The sequence below is a fragment of the Ceratotherium simum genome, chromosome 8, assembly GCF_057802395.1.
Source record: "Ceratotherium simum simum isolate JZ-2026a chromosome 8, ASM5780239v1, whole genome shotgun sequence".
In the NCBI taxonomy this organism is placed as follows: Eukaryota; Metazoa; Chordata; class Mammalia; order Perissodactyla; family Rhinocerotidae; genus Ceratotherium; species Ceratotherium simum.
The window spans coordinates 65181340-65201590 of NC_141907.1; the positions used below are offsets into that span (position 1 = coordinate 65181340).

The 20251-nt window shown below is 35.6% G+C and overlaps 1 protein-coding gene across 1 annotated transcript in view; it reads right to left on the reverse strand.

Annotated features, from left to right (window-relative positions):
- The window catches only part of ANTXR2 (ANTXR cell adhesion molecule 2), a 141299-nt gene that overhangs the window by 38459 nt on the left and 82589 nt on the right, over positions 1–20251 (reverse strand). Inside the window, exons 15-16 of the mRNA XM_004430873.3 lie at positions 17601–17768; positions 17223–17303 (exon numbers count right to left, since the gene is read on the reverse strand). Coding sequence (XP_004430930.1) covers positions 17223–17303; positions 17601–17768 — 249 coding nt within the window. The remainder of the gene's footprint in view (positions 1–17222; positions 17304–17600; positions 17769–20251) is intronic.

The following is a 20251-nucleotide window of genomic DNA, read 5'->3' on the forward strand; positions in this document are numbered from 1 at the left end:
AGAGGTCACCACAAGTGTTATTTGTCATCTAGTTAACTGTAGGGAAAAAGACCTCTTAATAAAAGGAGTGTATTTAGCTGATTTAAATCAAAGTTATTGATTTTCATTTAACATTTGTCCACTATCGTTAGCCCAAGTTGGAAAATCAATTTCAGAATGACCCAATGGAAGAACAGTTCCATGTAGCTATATATATTTAATGACTGGAAGACATTAGTACCTCACTGCTTGTAATAGTGTCATATAAAACAAACTTCGTGTTTAAATTATTTTGCAGTGTGACACAAGGCAGCAAATTGTAATAGATCAAAATGACAATGGAGATAACACAATATCACACATTAATATCTTCTCTTTTTTTGAAAGAAGAAAAGCAGCAAGAAATAGACACATCTTATAAAGACAGAAAACTGGCATAAAATTTATATATACTGCTCTCTTAAATCTGTATCCTCTTTACTTTCTTCCATATGCAGTTATTTTTAATTTATTTAAAGCATAATAGTAGCAAAATATAGTATTGTTATAGTTATGCAAACATGTTTCAGAATATTGTGAGGAATATATGCCATTTTATTTATTTATTTTTTTTGGTGAGGAAGATTCGCCCTGAGCTAACATCTGTTGCCAATCTTCCTCTTTTTTGCTGAGGAATATTGGCTCTGAGCTAATATCTGTGTCCATCTTCCTCTATTTTATATGCAGGACACCACCACAGCATGGCTTGATGAGCAGTTTGTCAGTCCACACCCAGGATTCAAACCTGGGAACCCCAGGCCGCCAAAGCGGAGCACGTGAACTTAACCACTACACAGCCAGGATGGCCTCACCATTTTTAAATTCTTATAGTAACTTGTAAAATGTTTATATGTATTTATTAATTATTGCTGGCCTCATGAAATATCTAATTACTAAAAAAGTATGAATTAATTCAAGCAGATTTGTAAACAATGGACCAAACTTTCTACCTACCTCAATTCTTTCATTCATCAAAGATTATTAAAGCCCACTGTCTGAGAGGCAACGCATAAGATCCTGGGGACATCCTTGTGAACCTAACAGGAAAAGTCCCCTCTTCATAGAGCTGGCTTGGTTGGAACTAGATAAAAGGCAAAATTGCTAGAATTCAAAGGTATCTTTGTACTCATTTTTTTCTCTAGACACAAATGAGAAAAACAAGGACAAGAGAAATGAGGAAATTTGTGCCAGGTTTCAAGCTAACCAAGGACAGTGCAGAGACGCCAAGTGTCCTGACTCCCAATGTAGTGATCTTACCCATATACCACCAAGGGCTTTAGGAATTACTGTAATTCTGCCTTCCTCCCATAACTTACCTCCCCAGCTCCCAGTCTCTTGCTCCAGCCTAGAAAACTATTTGAAAATCCTGGAATATGCAAACTATTTCACCCCTCTTGTGCCTTCAAACACGCTCTTCTTTCTGGGCACAGAATTGAAGTGGAGCTGGAAGCTGCAGCGTAGGAAGGGGTTGAATTACACAACTTCTAAGGTCCCTTGATGCAAAAGTTCCTTCTGCCGTGCAGTTTATGAACTTTCTGTGGAATTTATTGCCACTTCTAAATAGTATCTTTTATTTATAGATGCATGTAAAATTAAATGTACATTATATATATATGTATACATACATATGTAACAGAGTAATATGCATGCATTCTGAATACATGCTAAAACAATTTATCGAAACAGACATAGATACAAAATTGATAATTTTGACACCAGGAGAATCAGATTCAAAATTGAAATTTTAAAAGTACTTCTCTACTTGATAAGAGCCTTAATTCAGTCAGTTACTGACTGAACAAGAAGAATCAAGGGTTGCACCGTAAAATGACAGCATGGCAAAATGGAGCGCTCACTGAACTGGAAATAAAAACCTGGGTTTGAATCTAGGCTCTGTTACTTTTCAGCAATGTAACCTTCAGAAATTCACTAAACACTTCTGAGTCTCACATTCTTCATCTGTAAAATGGGACTAATATGACCCCTCCCTTTCAGCACTGTAGAAGTTGAACATACCTATTGAACACACCTAAGACAAGGTGCTCAATGACTGTTAGCTGAATTTGAGCTCTAAATCTTCTCTATGAAAAGAAAGTGTTCCCTCTTTCCTGATATTTTGAGTGCCCTCAACAACTACAGTGCCCTGTCACCCCCATCAGACACATCAACACTCCCCATGTATATGCACACACACACCTGTGAACAAACACCTGCTTTCACTCACATCTGTGGTATAAACCTGAGCTTCAGTTATCCATCTAAATATTCCTAAGCAGGGAAGACCCCTGACAAATCAAAAAAAATATCTGAAGCCACAAAACTCTGGCTTTTTTTTTAGCTAACGAATCTAAGTTGGTGTTCAAAAAAAAAAAGATGGGATTTCTATCAGAAAAAAAGTGTTATTTTATCCAAGAAACCACTTGACCATTTGACAATCCATCAGACCCAATTCTTATGTGATTCTTTTTGTGACTCATGATGAAAGACTATATACAAAGATAAAAACATTGATACAGGGTTAAGCTACACAGAAAAACAGATATTATCTCCATTCCTGTCACATATTTATTTGAGAAACTTCCAAGAGCCTCTTTTTTTCTTGTCAATCCTCTTTTTTTTTTCCCCTTTTTCTCCCCAAAGCCCCGGTAGATAGCTATATGTCATAGTTGCACATCCTTCTAGTTGTTGTATGTGGGACGCCACCTCAGCATGGCCCGACAAGTGGTGTGTGGGTGAGCGCCCGGATCTGAACCCAGGCTGCCAGTAGCGGAGCGCACGCACTTAACCACTAAGCCACGGGGCCGGCCCCTCCAAGAGCCTAATTCTAATTTCATTTAATCATGTTACTGCCCAGCACTCAAACTTTACTAGATCTCCACTGTCTATAAAGTAAAATCTAAACTCAACACCTGCAGATTTTTGCATTGTCTAATAATTAGTTACTGTGCACAAAAATAGGTGGATAAATAAAATAAACAAATACTATTTCATTTTCATGTTTTTTCCCATTTACATTTAAAGCTAATCATAAAAGGATTAGAAGAAACATATATCTCAAAGCCAAATTTGTGCTTTTAAATTTGTAGACAATAATATTCAAACCACTGACTATAATTTGCTATTGAAATTCAGTTCACAGTCATTACAAGTCAGATATACATGTAAAAATTAATTAATTTAGTGTGTTGTATATTTCAATTACAGACTTTTTCTTTTGTCCAAAATGCATGGAGAACATGAGATTTAAGCCTGAAATCATATTTGTGAAGTTTCAAAACTTATCTGCTTTTTAAAGATTTCCTCTGGAAGAATTGCAAGCCATTTTTCCATAGCCAAAATACTCATACTTAATACAGTTAGTTGCAATTTCACATTGAAAAGTATCACAACATAACACAGATTTAACAGTGAAGGGAGATTGACCTGACAAACGTGAGTGGAACAGCCAGAGGGGGAGGAAAAAAGAGAGATTTTAAGAAAAGACTGCTTAGTCATTTCAAGGTTCAATTTGTTTAATTCCAAATGATTAGGGCTGCAATAGGGGAATCTGCAAGCTTACAAACATAATTTGTAGTTTATTATTTAAACAAATACTTCATTCTCCTATTGCATGCAAGTTTTTCAGAAGAATAATCTCTCTTCCCCATTCCTCATTTCTTTTTCCTTTTTCTTCCCTTCTTGTCCCCTTTCTGCTCCTGATGGTCCCTCTTTCTATTTCAGCCCATAATCTGACATCTTCCCTTCAGTCAAGTATTTTGTATGCCGGTAAACATGAAAGTAATATTATTCAGGTTTACTGCTGTTGCTATACCTAGGGATTTTATTTGGATTTATTGTTACTTGTCTATAATTCCTAACTGCCCTACAGTAACTGTCAAAAAGTGAAGGTCTGAATACTAACTCAGGGAAATGTTTGAAAGATGTACATGAAAACATTTATGTAAGACACACACACACTTCTCTCCCTCTTAAACCTCTTATCTTATAAAGGAGAATCTGATGCCAAAGCATGTACAGTGTATTAAGGGCTTAACTTCAGTATTAATATCTCAGATTTAGAACTCTTGGCAATTAATTAAGATCAATGACAGAAGTCACCCCCTGTTCCCCAGCGTAGCACTTCCTCCCATCTCTTCACTTCCCCGCTCTGGAGACTCTTCCACGCTCATTTCAGACTGTGAAAGCCCCACGTCCTGAAACTTTGATCCTGTTATCTGCTGCCTTTTGTATCTGAGATCATTGAAGTAGACATTAGCAAATTTACAACCAACAGCTTGGACAGCTGCCCTACTTTAAGTAGTTAATGGGAAAGGAACTAATCTAGTTAAGAGCATAGGACTAGTTCATAAATCTGGATTCAGAAGGCAGATAAAGCCGTCACACTTCTTCTAGAGAGCAGGAACTGAATTCAGTCATCAGCCCCCCTCTCACTGCTAGTTGAGAAGAGCCAGCGTTTCTGTAAACTGCACTAATGAGGCACTCAGAGCTAGCATAAGCCACATACAGGCCTGTGCAGAGGATGATTATGCAAGAGAATTAATAAAAATTATAAGGCTTCACCTTTTCAGAATTCAACCTAAGGGAAAATGATTGTGTCATGCTTTTATAACTCAGAAAATGTTTAATAGATTTAATTATAAATTAAAAATTAATCACCATCCAAAAATGATAAATCTTGCTCCATATAAATAACATTTTTATGTACCAACATCCTCAGTCATACCTTTATAAGAAATAATTCAAAATTTTCAAATTTCAGAATTGCTTTGATGTCTTAATTTTGTCAGCAGCTTAGTTTCAGGGAAGAGTCATGAAGGTAAACTCAAGTTATGATAACAAAAACTTTAAAATTCCACAAAGTCAAAATGATATATTTCTTAAGAATCACTAGAGGCTAATGTATATATTCCTCAATAGCTCATTTTTATTTTTAATCAATTATAATAAAACTAAGAGAGATATTAGTACACAATTTTGTTCACTGAATATTTTGTGCGCATTATAGGGCGATATTGTGATTTGTTGGCATAGGACATCGGACCCAGAATTAGAAAGTTGACGTCTTGACCCTGCTCACTGTGTTGTGGGAACCGTGAGGTCTGCTGGACCTCAGCTTAGATACATCAGGTGAAGGGTACAGAGAATAACTGAGACAAAAGTTACATAACTAAAATCTGAAGGCCATACATCAAGAATATGGCATCAAGTCCAATTAAACACAGAAAATGTGGTGACAATAGGACATCCAAGAGGAAAATTCACACAAGCTTTCAGAGACATGCAAGTAGAATTTAGGAGGGAGGACAGAATTGTCTAGAAATGATGTACCTAACGATGCAAGCAGAGCAGTGAAAGTCTGTGTTCTCCAAGAAAAGTGAGATGTGAGAAAAACATATGATCAAGGGTTAAACCTCAGGAACCACCAAATGTTAGGAGGTGGGAGAAGGGAGAGAAATGAAAGAGAGAAAGATGTCAGAAAGTAATCTCTCTTTACTCTAGAACTTCTATCAAGAACTTTTTACACTATGCATATAAATGTGCTATTTGAATTTTTTATTGAAATATGTTTTAGATTTACTAACTCTGTTAGGCAAGGAAGATATGATATGATATATATGTGTGTTGTGTATAATTGCAAATCCATATAATCCTATGTATGAGTTTGTGTGTGTAGGCAATTCTCACTAGGGTAGATCTTAATGTTATTTGAATAAAATATATCAAATTCATAATAAATTCTTTGTTAAGAAATCATTAGTGTCAAGAAATGGATCTAGTAGAAAATTTATTGTAAGCAGAAAACAGTGTTTGATTAAAAAAGAACTGTTAGTGGGCCGGCCCGGTGACATAGTAGTTAAGTTTGCATACTCCGCTTCAGCGGCCTGGGGTTCGTAAGTTCGGACCCCAGGCGCGGACCCAGGCACTGCTTATCAGGCCATGCTGTGGCAGGCGTCCCACACATAAAGTAGAGGAAGATGGGCACAGATGTTAGCTCAGGGACAATCTTCCTCACCAAAAAAAAAAAAAAACTGTTAGAAATCTCTAATTTTGATTTAAATCAAAACATGCTTAGCACTGGACAAGATTATGAAAAAAACATATATATACTATGTATTATTTTCAGTATACTACCTGCTTGCTAAGGAGCATAATGGGAATCTAAACTTTAGGAAGTTAGAAGCATCTTTTCCCCACATTTTCCAAGTGAAAAGAGCTCTCTAAAGAGAGAGATATGAGGTATATCAGAGAATAAAATGATTTTGTAACAGGAGTTTGTAAAAACTATCCCAACCACATTAATTTTTTTAAAAAAAGCATAAAGAGAAAAAACAAGAACTTTCTTGTAACCTTTTGAAATAAAAAGTTAATTTTTAATCCAGATTTAGATAAATAAAATGGTAAACAAATAAATGTCCACTGGTATTCTTAAACACAATTTCTTGCAAGCTTTGAAAAGTGAATCATTTTTATTTTATACCTCAAAGTTATATCAGTTTCAAATTTCTCAAATGTTAAAGGCTACAATTTGATTCAGAGTAGAATTAGGAAAATATAAATAAAGGTTATGTGAAGCAATTTTAAAGAGGATTTACTTAGAAATTATAAGTATATATTACAAAAATCCACGTATTTTATTTAGAAATAAAAAAGGAAAGATACTTAGCAAAAAAAGGCATTTATTTCTCCTTAAAAATATACATTTGTATAACGTGTCAACATAAATTCATTTTTAAGAGTAAGGGGGCCATAAAAGCTTGCTACTCAAGCCAATTTCCTTAACTGGGTTATGAAGGTTTCCTTAAACTAAACTTATAAATGGGGGTCTGGGAGACGTAAAGGCACCATCATAATGCATTTTGTTAAAATAATAAACTGTCTAAAAAAAAAAAAAGCACTTTTTTTTTTCCCTTGGACAGAGTCCTTAGAGTTCTAATTGAAAATTGACTATTTGTCATATGCAGAATAATATAGATTTTTGTTAACTGGAAATTATAAAGTGATTTATTTAAATAAGTATATATTTAATCCTCTGTAACTAAAAATATATAAAGACTATACATAAAGTACTCAAAAATAGGGAAAATAAGGTTAAAAATTGTATCTGTGCTGACATTTCTGCTCCTAATTGGATGATTTAACTGATGTTCTCAGGATGCTCTACATCAAAGCTATTTATTGAGCCTAAGAAAATAATGTTTAGCCCTGTTCAACCAATGTTAATTTTTGATATTCTTTAAGTATTCTTTTAGTGTGTCAAAGTTCAATAGCGATGAATAAACAAGTTTATTTCTAAAATCAGTGCATTAATTCAAGAAGAGGATATCTACACTAAGAATTTTTGTCTTGATTATCAAAAGGTTGCTGATCAATTTTAACCAAGAAATACCTCTACCTAAACTTATAATTTAATACATAAAATGTATATGATGCCACTAAATACAAATTATGTCTGGATTGGGGGGTAAAACAATTAAATATCCAAGTTCTATTTATACTTTCCTTGAAAAATTAGATCTTTTTTGGTAACTTAAATGATTAATTTTCACATATTCTGTATTTCACTTTAGGGAACCAAAGTGCGTCAACACTTTTGCCAACTTATATACATAATTAAGAGATGATTTTATTTAAGCTAAGAAATGGTATCAAAAAAGCACTCTTTTATGAATTTGTCATTTTCCACTATAACGGACATTAGTTGATGATATAGATGATGAGGAAATGTGTTCTATAGGAATATATATACACATTTATATTTATAGTAAACATATTATACACACACATACATATATACCTATACACACACTCACAAATCAGTCAGTGGGATTGTAGTAATAATGGCATGTTCATGACACGTGTTTTCTAGCAAAAACTTATCTTTCAAATACATATAAACCAAAGTTAATTGCTTCTACTAATTTAAACAGGATACTTAAGATACTTTAAGTTCTGCCCTGAAATATAAAGACAAGAGATAATAATAAGAAAAGGTACTAGTGATAACACAAAGGGTAGTCGGAAAGTCTAGTGGTACTCTTTCCCAGTGATGTCACATCATAACTGGCCTAAAGGACCATGTAAAATTTCAGATCTTACAGAAATAAAAGGTAAGCAATTTTCAGTTTTAAAACATTTTGATATTTTTCTCTACTCTTTCATTTAAGCATTAAAAAAGGAAAGGTTTGAAGATACCATGGGCATTTTGTGTACAATAGGACTGACTCCATTAGCCTAAAATAAAGGGTTTTCTTACAGCCTTTAAAATTTATTACAAAGTCCAGCTATATGACACAAAACATTAATATGGGATCTAAAAATTGTTTAAGAATGCAGTCATTAGCAGCATAATTCTAAGCACTAAAAACATTTGAAATCTTGAATCACTTAAGTGACAGTTTCAATCTGGTCAGAAACGGTTTACATTTTACAAATGTGATGGGGAACTTAAAGGCAGTGTGGTACAAAACCTCTGCTATCAAGATGCTTATTCAGTCTGAAGATGAAGTGGTTTAACAGCACTGAGCACTGGATGATTTGTAGGCAATGGAGTTCCGAGTGATTCTTGGGAGGGTTAGAATCATTGAAGAAGCTGCCATTGAAGAGGGTGAGGCCAGTTTGTTTTGAGCATGAGAATTCAGAAGCAGGACTGGCAGAGGAGGGAGCACAATCTAGAACTAGAGATGTAAACTGGCGGTCTAGCCTGAATTATTTGCCACTGAGGCCTCTCTGGTGCCATTTAAAGGAAACTGTGCTGCCTATGTTCTCAGATTTTTTTTTTTTCCTGTAGATTTTTTAACAATCGGAGGAGTGACATGGAATTCTGTCAGAATGGACTTTTTTTTTAAGCAGCTACTATCAATCACTTCAAAAAAATGAAAATTATATCTGCACAATTAACAAAAGTCCTCTCAACATAATAAATTTAGCTTAATTGGAAACTCACTATTCTCTTATGTTGCTTATTTACCACTGACTGATGAAAACGTTACCACACACTAGCATCTCTCCCCAGGCCATTGCTCCCTCCCTACTCCCACTCCAAAAGGATGCCTTCCTGTATCTCACAGGGGTCATGCAGACACTTCCTCAAGGGAGGGAGCCGAAATTTTATTAATGATAATAGTTTACATTACCATCGAATCTTTATTATTTTATCATGCCCTGGAGCTTTACTTGTCAGGCTAATATTGTAACGCATTCTATTATGTCATATATGTGTGTGTGCACAATCATGTTTTTGCAATATTCCTAGTGAAAATTACACACGTTCTTGAATTTTTTTTCGGGCTGAATCTAGGTGGTAGAGGAGGAAAGCCCTTCAAAAGAGAAAAATGTTAAAGGAACGTGTAATTCTTACCTTTAACTTTAAATTTTACTTTTAATATCCAACTATAGGTATGAAGCCTTTATAAATAGGAAGAAAATTAAAGTCAACGCAATTTTCTAAACTTTGTTTTACTAAAAAAATCACATTCATCTGAAAAAAATCTAATTCCATTTCACCTCCATATAATAAGAAGCCCTACGATAAAAGTTTAAAAACAAATAGTGTATTACTTCACGGGTGTTACTATTACTAGGATTCTTCTATTGCAGTATGTAAATTTATCTCTGCTTGGTGGTCAAGGAGGGCTTGCGGTCTGAAGGTTAACATAACCTCGATTACAGCCAAGAAGCTCCTTGGAGATTTAACTGGTTTGTGGAACAACTCCAAAACTAGTGCTGCCCTTCCTTCTTTCTCTGCCTTTCTGCTTCTCTAACTCACTCTTTTCATATAAAAAAGGAGAACGCATGGTAATGCATCATTTATAAATTACCTTGTTATTGCAAAAACAAAACACTGCTTTGAAAACCAAACTCCTGCTGCGAACTCCAGCATGTTTGATGGAGGCCCTTCAAAAGAGTCCATGGCTTAATGGAGGCTGTTTATGTGGAGACTTCGATCTGTACCTGCTGTCCCCCGTCACTCCCTGGAAACTTGGCGGCAGATGTTGCCGCGTTAAGTTGTCTCTGAAGTGGCTTTCTGTCCTGTCTCCCCACCGCAACGGAGTCAAACTGCATTAGATCTCTTTATTTGTGCCTAAGGCAAGTTTGGGATTGCAGCTGTGTCCACCCCGACTCCTACCTTTGGTGTTTCAGGCCTCCAGGCAGCGAGTGTGAGACCAAAACGGTTCTGCCGCTCTCCACTACCTCCGCTGACAATCCGGCCGCTCGCTGCGCGCTGGGGAGGCCGCTGCCGCCGCTGCAAACAGATGTCGGCGACAACCTGCTAGCTTACACCTGGACGCGCCGCCCTAAGCGCGGCGCCGCGCGCTGAAACATTCATGACTCGGAGGAGCGGCCGCCACAATCAAAGCCTGGGCCTGGGCCTGGGCCGTGAGCAGCCCGCGCACCCCGCCACCCCGGCAGGAGCCGGCGGCGCGGAAAGGGAGCGGGAGCCAGGCGCAGAGCGAGAGAGTCCTCGCGCCGCTTTGATACTTTATGCCTGAACTTCAATTACTTGATCAAGGACTTCAATTCAGCTGTGAATTCTTCTGCAAATGAGCCCTGTGAGGCCTCTGAGCCATAAAAGGAGAGTATTTGGCTTGAAATTCAGCGTGACGGGACTTGCAGAGTAAACGTGTGACTCTGGGTTTACTTCTATGTACACTGATTTGTTTATTAAACTAAACTCTCAAGAGGCAGAACCTGCAGTAAACAATTTATAAATAAATGACAAAGTTGTTTTCCAAGGTAGAAAACATACAGTTTACTAGGCAGAGGTTCTGTTATTTTGGAACCATGAGCCACAACCTGAAAACAATTGTGTTTTGTTGTCTCTCGGGCAGCATGAAGTTTGTTCTGCCTTCTTTAAACAAAAAAAAGGGAATGACTATTACTTCCTTCAAAATTCAGAAATGAGAAAGTATTCTAATTTGTTTCTTGACAATATAAAACAAACTGCATCCACGTCCAATGATTAGAAAATTTTTCCAAAAGCCTTCCTAAATTCTACAATGTACAAATTGCTTGATACTGACATATTGACACACACACCCCTCCTATACCATTATATGAATACTTCATAAGACGCCTAATCAAAAGTAAGCCCACACAAGCCTTTGCAAGCACAGGAAAATAACAAAATTATTTGCAAAATTTATTGACTGATTTATATGTTGATAAGAAAGTTTCTTTTTAAAAGAATTGGCCTTGAATAACTAATAACATTTGTTCCAATGAATTATTTGATATGCAGAGACAAACCTTTTCAGGAGGAATCAGTGTACATAATACAATACTGATACAATACTATTTACAAATTTCCTAATTTTTAATGGGAAAATTTAATTAGAAAAATAGATTTGTGATACAAAAGTGACAAAGTTTCAAAGGACAGTGAATATCTACTATATGTATAGTACACACGTGTGAAATCTGTTATGCGTAGTCTGGGTAATTTAAGTTCAACGTTTAACTGAGTTTAATCAGTTGGTTTCAGGGGAGAAGGCTGACAACGGGCTGTCACCCTTCCTATGAGGTGGAGCCCGATCACAGGTGAGTGTGGTTATCTAAAGCTTTCAAAAGAACCCCAAGACTAATTTTCTCATCCAGTGATTATGCCCTGGTTTGCCTAGAAAATTCAACACAGAGAATAGCCAGAGAAGTAGACAACACTGCCACTTGGGCATCTCAGTCTCCTAAATTTAAAATTTCCTCTACTTCATGTAATCCTATGAGACAAACCATGTCTATAGAAATTAAACTGGTGAAAACCATAGAGTTCAGACAGTTTAATTTTTGAGGGCTTAACTAGCCACAATAAGTAGAAGGTAATGGTGAGCCATGGTCTTCTCATGCATAGATAAAGCATTACCAAAGCAAATCATCCTATTTTAATATCATACATCAGAATCAGCTGTGCCAAACATGCTCTAAATCCCTTCTCTTTCTGCGTCTAGGTCCTCATTTTCTTACCAGGTAAATTACTTTGTTTCTCAAATCAAAGGTACTCTAAAGCAAACAAGTACTAGAATTTAAGAAATATTATGTGTTCTTTTTTTTAATAAAATTTGTGGGATGTTAGAGTGTCAGTGCAGATTATGCTGCTGCACGAGGCACACATGATTTTATTTAAACAGATAATTAAATATTACTTTTTTGGATAATAATATTTGATATATTTCAGTTATTAAAGACTTTTAAATAACATCCACCAAATATTTACTATGATTAAGTGTCATATGATTGGTGTAGATACGTTTGGGCACAAGTATCACAGAGTCACATGGTTGGCCTTGTCGACGATATTTACTTCTCTCAAGAGAATAAGAATAGAGCAATTAAAAGGCTTGATTCAGAAGAAGAAGCCAAGAAGAAAATTAGCATAGTATATAAGAAATGCATAAACTGGTATAAGAAATTAGAAAACCGGAAAGTGAAAGCATTGTGGAGATAAATGTTGAGAAGGGTTGAGAAGAAACAGAGAGAAAAAGAAGATGGAAGGAAGAAGGAAGGAAGGAAGGAAGGAAGGAAGGAAGGAAGGAAGGAACGCATTCTAAAGACCATGCAACCAAAACAATATGATGACTTCCTGAAACATAATGCAAACCTATAAAAAACATAGGGACTCATCAGTTGTCCTAATAATGTATAGAACACTGATTCTGCTAAAGTATTGGAATGATTCTTGCTGTGTAATTCTATAATTTAATCTTTGAAAAAATACAGGTTATAGTTAAGTATGTGTGTGGGATGGGAAGTTTATATTGGAATTAATTTTATTAAATGAAAAGGATCAGGTTGATGATGTAGAGTTAACAGAAACTCAGATATTCTTAATCATCTTTGTGAAACATGAAAAATGGAGAAATGGGAAATAGAAAAGGGGGGAGGGCAAAGGTTTCCCAAGTTGTCTAAAGGAAAAAAGTTATATGCTGATAACTACAGACTTAACATCAAACCCCAGTCTAAAAAATAATAAATATTATAAAGGATCACTAGCAAGAAACAGAAGCAAAAGAGCAAATCGTGCTAAGCTTACCTGATTTCCATGATCAAATAATTTTGCATCATTGGTTTGTTGGATGCGGGAATACATAAATATACATTATACCTTAGAACTCTCATACACTGCTGGTGGGAGTGCAAACTGGTGCAGCCACTATGGAAAACAGTATGGGGATTCCTCAAAAAATTAAGGATAGAACTACCATATGATCCAGCTATTCCACTGCTGGGTATTTATCCAAAGAACTGGAAAACACCAATGTGTAAAGATACATGCACCCCTCTGTTCATTGCAGCGTTATTCACAATAGCCATGACTTGGAAGCAACCTAAGTGCCCATCAAGGGACGAATGGATAAAGAAGATGTGGTATATATACACAATGGAATACTACTCAGCCATAAGAAACGATGAAATCCAGCCATTTGTGACAACATGGATGGACATTGAGGGTATTATGCAAAGTGAAATAAGTCAGAGGGAGAAGGTCAAATACCATATGATTTCCCTCATTAAGTAGTAGATAACAACAACAACAAACAAACACATAGAGACAGAAATTGGATTGGTGGTTACCAGAGGGGAAGGGGGGAGGGAGGAGAGCGAAAGGGATAATTCAGCACATGTATGTGGTGATGGGTTGTAATTAGTATATGGGTGGTGAACATGATGTAATCTATGCAGAAATAGAAGTATAATGATGTACACCTGAAATTTATACAATGTTATAAACCAATGTTACTGCAAGAAACAAAAAATTTTTAAAAAAATTAATTAATTAATTAATTAATTTAATTAAAAATATAAAAAAATACATTATACCTTAAATTCAGCCAATTATTTAACAAAATTTATTAAATATCCTTGTGAATAAGATGGTAAACTGAGTATGTACTATTGGGTGGGTTCCTAGGTTTACCATATTAATGTCAATTAACTGTGGAGTGTCAACCTGTGGGAAAGGCTCTCATGGAGTAGTCCCACATTGAGGTTTTAACAGTGGTTTGAAATAAGTGACCAAAATTTGCAGTTGACAAAATGTTGGAAGCAGTAAAGCCATCAAGAATAGTTATTGGGGCCGGCCTGGTGGCATAGCGGTTAAGTTCACGCATTCCACTTCAGAGGCCTGGGGTTCGCCAGTTTGGATTCTGGACACAGACGTGCTCACAGCTCATCAAGCCACACTGAGGTGGCATCCCACATAGAAGAACTAGAAGGACCTACAACTAGGATATACAACTATGTACTGGGGCTTTGGGGAGAAAAAAGAAAAAGAGGAAGATTTGCAACGGATGTAAGCTCAGGACCAATCTTCCTCAAAAAAAAAAAGAAAGGCAAATGCTAAGAGATGCTTGCAATCTGACTCTCACTATGAAAATCGCATGCAATTCTGTATAATAATAAAAAAAAAGTTACTATGAAGAAAGATTGTCAGACTGTATCAGGCACACATATAATCATAATATATATTTGATGGAAAAACAAATCAATTAATTGAACCAACAATTGATGTTTACTAAGCTTAAAGTCCTGCATTTAAATAAAAACAAATAAATGAAAAAATCATAGAGAGCATACACAGGTGAAGAGTGGAAAACTGGAGTTTTAGTTAACACACGATAAAGGTCTACTGTGTTTTATTTATACCTTTGAAATACAAAATCTTTGAAAACTGAAAGTTTTGTGCTAAGTTTGTCGCCAAACATTGTCACTTGGAAGCAAAACCTGACCCGAACTAACTTGAGACCATTTATAGTCTATATTTATCCACTTGTAGCAATTAATATTTCTGTAGGAGAACGTCCAAATAATGTGATCAGGAGATGCTGCTTTACATAATATATGATATAAGGACTCTATATAGTCCTAAAATCTGAAAAATTATGAATTTTGAAACAGTTTAACCTCAAGGGTTAGAATAAAGGGCTTTAGGACTATATTAGACAAAAGCGTGACCAAATTACTAAAAAACAAAGAAAATCTTGGTCAAAATAATGGAAGCAGTACTCTTTAATCATGAAAAGATAATGCTTTAATCTGCTAGGGCAACATGTAGAATATTCTAGCACTATAATTTAAGAAGAATATTAAATTTATTTGATATCTAATAAAGTCCTCAGTACATGTTAGGCATTAGATAAATATTTGTTGAATGAATGAAAGAATGAGTGTAATGCATCATATAAAAAACAAAATATATCAATTTATCCAAACTCAAATATTTCTTCTCTTCTATTCCCAGCCTATCACCTGGTTTTACCCCCAACTCCAAACTATTTTGTAATCCACAAATCACTGTTCTTGGCTGTGACTTTGCTCAGATGCTTCATTTACGGAAATGCTCATTCCACTGAACTCCACCTGATGAAACCCTACCCATTTTCAAAGACAGAAGGCCTATATTTTTGAAGAAGCATCCTCAAATTCCTCCAGGGAGAGTTCATCTCTCTTCCTCTATGTACTCAATAGTACTTGATACATACCTATAATATGGCCCAGATCACATTCTAGAATAAGTATTATTTTTGTATGTGTCTTGTTTCCCAAACAAATTTTGGGTTTCTTAAGGGCAAAGGCTATAGTTTGTACCCCACCCCACCCCCAGCATTACCTGATACATTACTTGTGATATTTATAATCCAAAAATTATTGAATTAAACCAAAATTGGTAGGAATGATACAGGCTAAAAACTAAATTTTAATCATGAGAGTTAAAAGAATATATAAAGTATTGGCAAGTGCTGGAACCACTGTCTGTTTTTGCTGGCTAATGTATCTTCAGCGCTGGCACAATACCCAGTACTTAAAAAAGATGAAAATTATTGAACAGATAACTAATGCCTAATCTAGGGGAGAGAAAACTAAGACGATGCATGAAAACAATTTTAAAACAGGTAAAGTGCAAGTTTAGCATGTTGAAGAGTAAGTAGAGTTGCTACGTGTTATTCCAGAAGTGAAACTCTAGATCATGCATGAATTTAAACAGAGGCACAAATTTCATTAAATATAAAAACTTTCTATTAACCGCAATGGTCTGGTAATGAAAGAGGCTGGTTCATAAACCACCTGGTTCTCTCTACCTATGGTCCTAGCAAAGGGTAAATGATCTGTTGGGAATATTCCAGGAATATTTTCTCAAATAGGATTTCCTAAATGATTGAACTCAGATTTTTCCAAAATTACCCCATCTCATAGAAGTAAAAGCTTAAGATTTAGATGTTTTTGTATTTTAAACACCAAGCTACAATCATATAACACTAAATATAACTTAGCTTGGCCCTATAAAATAAATATTAATCTCATCAATTATTTCATCCTTAAACAAAGTAGCCTATCAGACATGAATGAACCTCAAGTCCTCTGAAGCTGAAGTGAGTGAAGTTCATGCACTTGTTAAAATAGAATGATGATCATGTTGACACACAATGAAACGATCCTGTTATTACTAACAGTGTTGTCTCTGAAGCAAACCTGCCCATTGTTACATATGAAAAGGTTTTAAATGATTTTTCTTACACTGATACAATAGGAAATAGTGCTAATATATTAAGGAAATTATAAAACTGCAATAATTCTAGCCAAATTTCGCAAAACAAAAAAGCCTCAAATGTCTTTCTTTTTAGGGAAAATGCATACACATATATATGTGTGTGTGTATGTATGTGTTTTTATACATACATCTATATATATTCTCACCATCACAGATTTCTACAACGCTTTATAACTTTAAAGACACTTTCATATATTCAAGATATTAGATTAAATCAACTAGGAAATACATATTTATATCTAAAGAAACAGAGACTCTGAGGCATATTCCCCAGGCCACACTGCTAGTAGATGCTATAGAAAGACTTCAACCACTAATGCCCAGTCTGTCCTCCCCACTGGGTAAAATCTCAGAACACGAGGTCGTCCAAGTCAAAGGCCGAAGCAATGAGTGTGCTTCTTAAAGTGTTTGTACAATGGACTGTAATTCTTATGTATTACTTGAAAAGGGACTTTTGTTAAACTGCGGCTTGAAGATGAATTCTAACAATCAATAATAATTTATTAAGCATCCTATGTAATGGGAATTTGCATGAGACAATAATAATTACTTCCTCAAGTGTAATGAGGGCTTTATATTCTTTTTGATTATTATTTCAGTACCTTCATTATACGGACCCAGAAGTTCAGGTCAGCCCTTTCCCAACACATCCCCACATACAAACCTCGTCTCCTTCCTGAGGTCGCATCAGGGAAACCCGGTCATACTGCCGCCGCAACAAAGCCCAAAGCGCATCGAGACGACCCTAGAGGGACACAGGATTTGTAAATTCCCAGGGAATGTTCTCAACCTCTATGTGCTGAATAAAGGTAAAGCCTTATTCTCTACTCTCATTTCTTTCATAAATTAAACTAATAAATAACAAAAATGGAGGTTCTTGTTGCTGAGAAAGTATTCAGTTGTTATAATGTAAAATGAATGTCTGCTATTTGATGTTCCTTGGTCCTGCTTCAGATAATGGGGAGTGGGGGGCTACTGTTTCTCCAGACTTACAATTTCTTGAGGAAGTTTCAGTTAAATTACACAAAATTCGGACAGTTACCTTAATTGGTGTGTACCACTTGGTCTGGGGAGGCTGGTGCATGGGTTTGGCTCGAGGTGGTCTGGGCCTGACGGGCTCCTCTGTTTCTTCAGGAATCGTCACCACAGCATTTTTGGCTTTCTCTAGCCTTGCGCCTTCCTCAGTAGATCCTTTATCACCCCAACGAACCTTTCAGACAGAGGGGAATTACTCTTATCAGACAGGCAGTATCCTAGAAGAACAAGCTCTTATTTAGCCGACGGTCCTTTGGGTCACCACCTCAGAGTAAAAAGAAGGTGGGTAAGTATACTAACTCCAAATTCCTCCTCTTCTGAGATTTAATAGGTTTCTCACCGCTCCTTACTTAACATTAAGATGCTACAAAAAAGACCCTTCGTAAAAATCTGGAGTCAATTAAATTTGAAGCAACCATCTCTCCACTGTTTCAAACAAGGAGTTAATTTGTGGTTCACATATGAAATGCATGACAGTGTGTAAGTCTGTTCTCTAATTAGGTATGTTCCCCTTCCAGCTAAACAAATACCCATAAATACTGATGGTACTGGAGGAAATAGATGATAATGATAGTGATAGTTAGCATTTATTGAATGATTACCATGTGCCAATCTGCACTTAATCCAATCAAAAATGCAATGAGATGGATACTATATTTTTTCCCTTCAGATGAGGAAACTTAAACACAGAGAGGTTAAGTGACATGCCCAAAGCCACACAGCTAGTAAGTAGCAGGGCAGGATTTGAATATAGGCAGTCTGAAATTGGGGAATAAGTTTCAAATAGGTTTGAATTTTACAAATGTATTTTACATAAGGAATTAATTATTCCTTCCAAACTTTTCTTCAGGTTTGATTAAGGCAAAAAGTATGATTTAAACATTTAGCCTTTGGAAGTAAAATAATGATATATGATTTTCTTTAGTTTTGTAAAGCTTGACGTTGTAAAGTAGCTTTTCAGTCTTTAGTTCCTGTGCTCATTTGAATATGGTCATTTGACCTACCAATTTTTCATTGAGGAGGGCAACTCTCGAAAGACTGCTTTGAAGAGAAAAATTCAGAGTGACCAGGGAATTCCACAAATTTTAGGGAACTCCCTTCTCTGAAAACTCGGGACACTGAAAAACCACAGGTCAAATGATTATTTTCTTTATTTTTCGAAGAACAGGAGTTCAGGGCTAAATCTGAGCCAGATTTTTTCACATGTGGGCATGTGAACAGGATGTGGCCCCTGGAAGAAGGCTGTGTCTAACCAGAAACAGTGGAGAAGTCTGAGAACTAAGGACATTACCAGAGAAGATAAAGATAAGTGAAGGTCTGCAAAGAAACAGGACAGCCTGGCCAGGGCTCACCAGGACTCATCAGAGTTAAGTGATTTCTACAAAGGAAGAATGATTAAATATCTTTTAAAGCATTTTAATGACCTGAGTTAGTGGGTAGGGTTACAGGTGATTACTGTTCATAGAAAGAACTATTCACAGCTTTTTGATAAGGCTTACTTTGATGTTTTTACCTTTTTTTAACTACAATTTTAGAATAGGCTTTCAATTTCAAGTGGACCCTGTTGAGGCATTAAAATGTATCTGTATCTTTCAGTGTTATCAGTGGTACTAGAATGTTCTTTATGAGGTTGTTAAAATTGTTTTAAACACCATTAAACCTTTAGAGCTAGATAGTTGGCTTTCTTTCTAAAGAAATGACCTTCTCTTTCAAATCATAGTGTCTTCACCTAGATAAACTAGAACTTATAAAATATTTAGATGTAGCTAAATTGAACTAAAAAACTCTAAAACCGAGATACATATCCTTGCAGTTGTAAAGTCTCAATTTTAAGGGAAAAAACAAAAAACAAAACAAGATACACAGTTAAGTAAACATATGAATGTCATAACTCAGAGAAGCAATTCAGAGTTGAAATATAAGTAGACAAAATTTAGATCCAGAAATTATAGATTTCATCTTAGATAGCTCCCTAGCCCAGCCTTCACAGTTGATATGGTAGAGGTAATGGTAATCTTATTCTTCCTCCAAGTATCACGGGCACCATTCTCAGATAAAGAACACCAAGCTAGCTGAACTTGAGTTCTGACCAATGTGGCATTACTAGGGACTCACCCATCAAAGGACTATGCTTATGAAATGTAGTGGCTGAAGTCTGAAGGAAATTCAGGAAATAAATGCATTAGTGTTAGTTCACGAGGTATCTGTTTCATCATCGTTATCACCATCACCAAACAACACAACAAACAATTCTCAGTCTCAAAGTCTAAAACTAGGAAATACTTTATAGAGTTTACCTAAAACTCTTAAAATCAATTAAATATATATGTATAAATTTTAATATTTTAGTTTGATCACATTGAGATAGTCAAAAAGGATAAAATAATAACAAGAATAGGTTGTGGAAAGGGAACCTTAGCAGAATTAACACATCTGATGTTTTTAGTATGGAAAAAAACAAGTACAAGCTTTATAGCTAAATTCTTCCAACTGTAGTTGGCTTTCAATACAAACAATGAAATTCCATAATTTCCAGAGCATATTTGGACAACTAGGAGGTTGTATCATAAACGAGCAATTTCAGAATCAAGAAAAGAAACAAAAACGGTTTCACGCTGAATTGGCAGAAACCCACATTTGAAGTCATTAGGTATTGTG